At 38.6% G+C, this 6,945-nt stretch overlaps 1 protein-coding gene across 1 annotated transcript; it reads left to right on the forward strand.

The window, feature by feature from the left end:
* Positions 1–2,798: 2,798 nt before the first annotated feature.
* Positions 2,799–6,312, forward strand: LOC137651965 (uncharacterized). The gene is made up of 2 exons (XM_068385170.1): positions 2,799–3,061; positions 4,493–6,312. Exons 1-2 carry the CDS (start codon positions 3,050–3,052, stop codon positions 6,173–6,175), a joined length of 1,695 nt encoding a protein of 564 aa, XP_068241271.1. The 5' UTR covers positions 2,799–3,049; the 3' UTR covers positions 6,176–6,312.
* The last annotated feature ends 633 nt before the right edge of the window (positions 6,313–6,945 follow it).

The raw sequence follows: 6,945 nt of genomic DNA on the forward strand, positions 1-6,945 counted from the left end.
TTTTCTTCCAAATATTTTCGGACAGTCGGATCGAAGCAGACATTGACCCAATCAATAAAAAGTTGCCTCGTTACCCAAGCTTTAGCATTCGCCCTCCACATCACGGGAAGGTTCTCCTTGATGACTTTGTGTGCTTTGAAGTCTCGGGGATTTTCAAAATGGTACACCAGCAGGGGCTTTATCTTGCAGTCCCCACTGGCGTTTGCGCAAAACGCAAGGGTAAGCCATTCCTTCATAGGCTTATGTCCGGGTAGCCTCTTCTCCGCCGTGATGAACGTCCGATGAGGCATTTTCTTCCAGAAAAGCCCAGTTTCGTCGCAATTGAAAACTTGCTGCGAACTGTAGCCTTCCTGCAGAGTCAACTCGTCAAACGTTTTAACAAAGGCTTCGGCGGCCTTCGTGTCCGAGCTGGCTGCCTCCCCATGCCGTACCACTGAATGAATACCAGTCCTTCTCTTGAATTTCTCGAACCACCCCCGAGAAGCCTTGAACTCTGGGGGTTCCTGCTGGGATGTTCCTTCTCCTGCCCCTTCTTCGGCCTGAGAACACACGAGATCACCGAAAATGGCGTAGGCCTTCTGGCAAATTGTAGGCTCAGTGATGGAGTCTCCCGAGATCTCTTTTTCTTTGATCCACACAAGAAGCAGCCTCTCCATCTTGTCATGCACGTGGGTTCTCTTGTTGGAGAAAATAGTGACGCCCTTAGAAGGTGTCGCTGCTTTGATGGCCGCCTTCTGCTTCAGGATGGTGCCTATCGTAGACTGATTCCGGCCACACTCCTTGGCGATCACACTTAAACGAATGCCAGACTCATATTTTTTCACGATTTCGAGTTCCGTCTCCATCAAGAGCATCGTCTTCTTCTTCTTCTTTCCTTCGGCAACATTCTTGGGACCCATGGTTACAGTATTAAGCTCAATAATACACTACATACGTTATATACTATGTAGTAAACACTAATATAGTACAGTACACAGTAAAGAATGTTTAATAACGATAACACGTGGCGTACGAATGTATTTAACACTACGTCAAACAAGCGAAAGCACACAAAGTCAATGTTAACGATACCGCAGTCGGAACGAAAAGAGAGAGGGAGAGATGAAAGCCCGTGCGTAAGCAAAGTGGGATAGTTGCCGACCAATAGGAAAGCAGGATCTTATGGTGGCAGTTAGCATCTGAGTAGGGAGATAACCAATGGGTGAGCGGGAGGCTGTAAGTGAGTTTACCCAAGTTCAAAGTCTGGCGGCGCGCGCTTTTTAAAATTACTCTCAGCGACGAGTTGGGATCTCGTAAGCTTTTCGTATCCTGAAAATTTTTTCGTATACTGGGGCATAAAAATCTTCGTATCGCTTTTCGTACCCTGAATTTTTCGTAAGCAGAAACTTTCGTATCCAGAGGTATCACTGTATACATGTATAGATATGTATATATGTGTATATATGTATACATATATATATATATATATATATATATATATATATATATATATATATATATATGTATATGAATATTTAGGATGGTAGATTTACTCTATATAGTTTTATTATTTGGTAAATCTTTGTTTAGTTAACATCAAGTATAGAAAGTTGGTCTTGTTAATTTGAATACTATCAATCAGTTTATTTTTACTATTAACAGTCTATGTAAAATTTATTTCCGGTAAAATAATTTAAGGAAAATTAAGCTTCAGTCGATATAGAAAAGTTTGGATTTTCTTTTGATAATATCAGCTTAAAAAAAAAGGATTCTTTCAAGTATTGTAAGTCCGAGCAATGATCAGTACAATACGTTACACTACAACACTTGAAGAATCTCAGAATCTTTATCATTCTTCAGCTAGACTTTAAAAAAAAAAAAAAAAAAACCGTAATTTTAATCGGATATTCTCCGTAAAAATATACTGTTCACAGCTTTATTTCATTAAAATGAAGGCAACCGTAATTTTTACCCTACTTTGTTATTATATTTTACGAAATGGTGACCGTAATATGATTTCTTTAGGTCAATATATCCGTTTTTAAAACGGCTAATGCTTGGCAACATTTATTCCAGGATGTCTAATGCAAATTTTTAACACTATAAATTGTATACTATTATTATTATTATTATTATTATTAATATTATTATTATTATTATTATTATTATTATTAATATTATTATTATTATTATTAATTAATACTTATACTAATACTAATAATATTAATATTAATTTATTATTATTATTATTATTATTATTATTATTATTATTATTATCATCATCTAAGCGGCGGTCCTAGTTTGAAAAGCAAGATGCTATAATCCCTAAGGTTCCAACAGGAAAAATAGCCCGGTGAGGAAAGGAAATAAGGAAAATAATAAATATTCTGCCTGAAAGTATAAAGCAAGAAGCCGTCTGTTAGTAAACACGTAATGGTAGATAGAATTAAGAATGAAAATAAGAATAACAATTGAAATGGATATTTAAATAATTAAGTAAATTTAATAAAAGTAGGAAAATGCCTTGCAACAACGCCAGCTACAACAAAAAGTCCTTCTGCAGGAGGCGGGAGAGAGAGGAGTCCTGCTAATTGTGCAAGAAGTGGCTTCACCCTAATTAGGGGGTTGTCGCTAATTACCGGATGATCAGCGACAAGCCGTCGCTATAATTGGCCTAATCTATCTCGGGGACTCATTAAGACCTCCCCCACCCCAGCCCTCGACACTGCCTTATTACGCAGAAATTGAAGTCATCTCATCTCCTCTTGAATCTGCATTTTCCGGAGGCTGAGAATGAAATGAACTCGACAAAGTGGCCAACAAGAAGGAACATTTTTTTCTTACCTCCTAAAGTACTGCCCTTGGAGGATTCTACTTCGTAGAGGCAGCCGCTTGGTGAAGTGGGGCGTGTCGTTTCGAGGAGATATCCTGGAGGCCACTCCCACCGAAGGACGCCTCTCTGCCTCGTATATAAGGAGGAGGTGTCGAGGGATTCGGCAGAGACTCCTGAAGTCCCTCATCTTGTGAGCTAAAGCAACCAACAGGAGAAGCGGTGCCAAGGAGACCAACTATGAGAAGTTTAGTGAGTTTCAATTAAGAGGTTTTCTCTGATTAAGCTATAAAACTCTCTCTCTCTCTCTCTCTCTCTCTCTCTCTCTCTCTCTCTCTCTCTCTCTCTCTCTCTCTCTCTCTCTAATGCATTAATAATGGGAGGATTGGCTGATTTTACTTATGCATTCCAAAAATTTTACAATTTATTTTTCTACATTCCTAATGAAGCGCTCTCTCTCTCTCTCTCTCTCTCTCTCTCTCTCTCTCTCTCTCTCTCTCTCTCTCTCTCTCTCTCTCTCTCTCTCTCTCTCTCTCTCAATTTTCCTGTTTTGTGGATACATGTAATTTTCGTTTTCGGGATTAATTATGATGACTTAAGTAAGAAATATTTTACTAAAATGAAACTTCCAATGCAGGAGTATTCAATTTTGATTAACGGTATTATTACATTATTTATGATGCATTAAATAGCTTTTAATATTTTTACTCTTTTAGACTTGTAAAACATGACTTAGAAGTATATCAGATCTCTTACTTGATAAACGATTCCTGAATCAAACATCAAGAGATTCTTCAAGTTGCTTTTAAGTGTATACTGTTCTATATGAACACTAATTCAATGATACATTTTCACGAATAGTTCTTATATAATCTGCATTTATATCATAAACATTGATAATCATAAGACATTATCGCCGATATCAGAATATAAACACTTCAGTGAAATCTAAATTTAATATAGTCATTAAAAAGAAACATTAATCGTCATTGTTACAATAATTATTTAAATGAAAAAGAGTTCAATCTTTCAAATATTTATAACTCCTGTACCGAATGCGTATCAGACGCTCGTACACTGTAACGGTATTTCTTATTTTGTATACTGTCGTTATCTCTCTTCTCTAGCACTGATAACCTATTTCCGGCTGTTTATGCTTGTATCAATCTGAATTTTTGCGACCTTCTTTCACGGAACGTGTTGTTATAAAAGCTCGCTGTTTGTTTAAATAAAGTTAGTTGCAACTACGCAGTCTCTCAGTTACCACCTAACTGGTGCATCTGCACATATCAAAAGAAGGTAGTATTTCTCAGACTCTATTCTTCAAATGCTTAGATTTTGTTAATATTTCTCCTGGTATTTACTGTTAAGAAAAAAAGAGGTGATAATTCATAATTATTGAAAATTTTCTTTTAGAGTTATCTTTACTTTTCCCGTTTTTTTGGACTTTGTAAAATCTACAGTAGGAATTCTATAGATAGATAATATAACATTTTCCATTGTACTTATCTTGTTATTGCTATATGAAAATATTTACTTCTGATATCAATATAATTAAACCATAAATGACATTGTTTTCAGTAATGTAAGTGTTTAGACAAAATATTAACAGCTATCTAAACTTTACATTAGTAAACTCATTAGTATGTCGGACTCAACGTGGACCCCTCGTTCTCTCAACAGGTGTGGACGTTCTTGTGCCTCTTGGCTGTGGCTACGGTACAGGGTGATCCTGACCCTGACCCAGAACCAGAGGCAAAGACCCCTTATGTCTATCGCCCTTATGTCTATCGCCCTTATTATCCTCACCGCTACTTCCACTATTATGGTCGCTATCCCTATCTACCTCTGAAGAAGGCTGATGGGAAAGGAGTCGCTGTGCATCCAGGGGGAGCTACCTCTTACATTGCTCCTCAGATCCATGGGTTAGGAAAGAGATCAGCCGATCCTGAACCTTCAGCTGATCCTGAACCACAGCCTGATGCAGAACCTTCTCATCATTACAGCTATGGCTATGGTCACAAACATGTTTACTACCCACACCATTACGGACACAAGTACGGATACTACAAACATCCTTATCATCACCACATCTCTCACTACCATCCCAAGCACAAAAGATCCGCTGATCCTGAACCTTCTGCGGATCCTGAACCTTCTGCTGATCCAGAACCACAGCCTGATGCCGATCCCACAGCAGATGCTTCTCCTCATTATAGCTATGGCTATGGTCACAAACATGTTTACTACCCTCACCATTACGGACACAAGTACGGATACTACAAACATCCTTATCATCACCACATCTCTCACTATCATCCCAAGCACAAAAGATCTGCTGATCCTGAACCTTCTGCTGACCCAGAACCACAGCCTGATGCCGATCCCACAGCAGATCCTTCTCCACATTATAGCTATGGCTATGGTCACAAACATGTTTACTACCCACACCACTATGGACACAAGTACGGATACTACAAACATCCTTATCACCACCACATCTCTCACTATCATCCCAAGCACAAGAGATCTGCTGATCCTGAACCTTTTGCTGATCCTGAACCTTCAGCTGATCCAGAACCACAGCCTGATGCCAATCCCACAGCAGATGCTTCTCCTCATTATAGCTATGGCTATGGTCACAAACACGTTTACTATCCACACCACTATGGACACAAGTACGGATACTACAAACGTCCTTATCACCACCACATCTCTCAATATCATCCCAAGCACAAAAGATCTGCTGATCCTGAACCTTCTGCTGATCCTGAACCTTCTGCTGATCCTGAACCTTCAGCTGATCCAGAACCACAGCCTGATGCCAATCCCACAGCAGATGCTTCTCCTCATTATAGCTATGGCTATGGTCACAAACATGTTTACTATCCACACCACTATGGACACAAGTACGGATACTACAAACATCCTTATCACCACCACATCTCTCAATATCATCCCAAGCACAAAAGATCTGCTGATCCTGAACCTTCTGCTGGTCCTGAACCTTCCGCTGATCCAGAACCACAGCCTGATGCCAATCCCACAGCAGATGCTTCTCCTCATTATAGCTATGGCTATGGTCACAAACACGTTTACTATCCACACCACTATGGACACAAGTACGGATACTACAAACATCCTTACCACCACCACATCTCTCACTACCATCCCAAGCACAAGAGATCTGCTGATCCTGAACCTTCTGCTGACCCAGAGCCACAGCCTGACGCTGATCCTTCTCCTCATTATAGCTATGGCTATGGTCACAAACATGTTTCCTATCAGCACCACTACGGACACAAGTACGGATACTACAAACATCCGTATCATCACCATATCTCTTCCTATCATCCCAGGCACTAAAGATTCGCTAATGCATAATCAATTACCGATTCCAGTGCTAATCCACACTACAATTATTGGTATAGTTACCGACATGATCCATATAATTGATAAGGATTTTATTACCGCTCTTACAATTACGACGACTAATGGAAAGACCTGAGGATGACGGATCTGCCAGAAGAGGCTTACTGATCATGACCGGGGAAGTTTGTATCTTTCGATCTACCTGATAGTCTGGTTATGCTCACACCAGTTTTTCAGGATATTTTAAACATGCTGCTCAACTGATTTAGCTTTAAAAGATTACATATATTTAAGAATGTTAATATTGTCTTCAGATTTGATATTAAAATTCTTTATTCATGAACAGAGTCTTTATATTTTTACCCAAGATCATTGTCTGTAATCTGAAAAGAAGAGGTATCAAAGGTTTGTAGAACCTGTCAGTAAACAAATGCTTAATCCTGATTAATAGTTGTTCTAGTCAAGAGATCCAAGCAATTACAAGATATGGAAAGGTTCTAATCTTTTTTATCATATTACCTGTGTTGCTATAAGTGATATCTTATTCAATTACAAGTTCATTATGAATAACATGCAAAACTCTAAATTTATGGAGTCATATGAAAGGGCAATTTTCTAGCTTAGAGATCATTGTTCAGTATATACATTGAAGGGACACTAGAAGTTTTATAAATATGACCTATTATCTGATTATTTAAAAAGGGATCATAGGTTAAAAACTAAGGATATTGACAGCAAAAGCCTTTTCATACAGTTTTATGTTG

The sequence above is a fragment of the Palaemon carinicauda genome, chromosome 13 (assembly GCF_036898095.1).
Source record: "Palaemon carinicauda isolate YSFRI2023 chromosome 13, ASM3689809v2, whole genome shotgun sequence".
Lineage (NCBI taxonomy): Eukaryota > Metazoa > Arthropoda > Malacostraca > Decapoda > Palaemonidae > Palaemon > Palaemon carinicauda.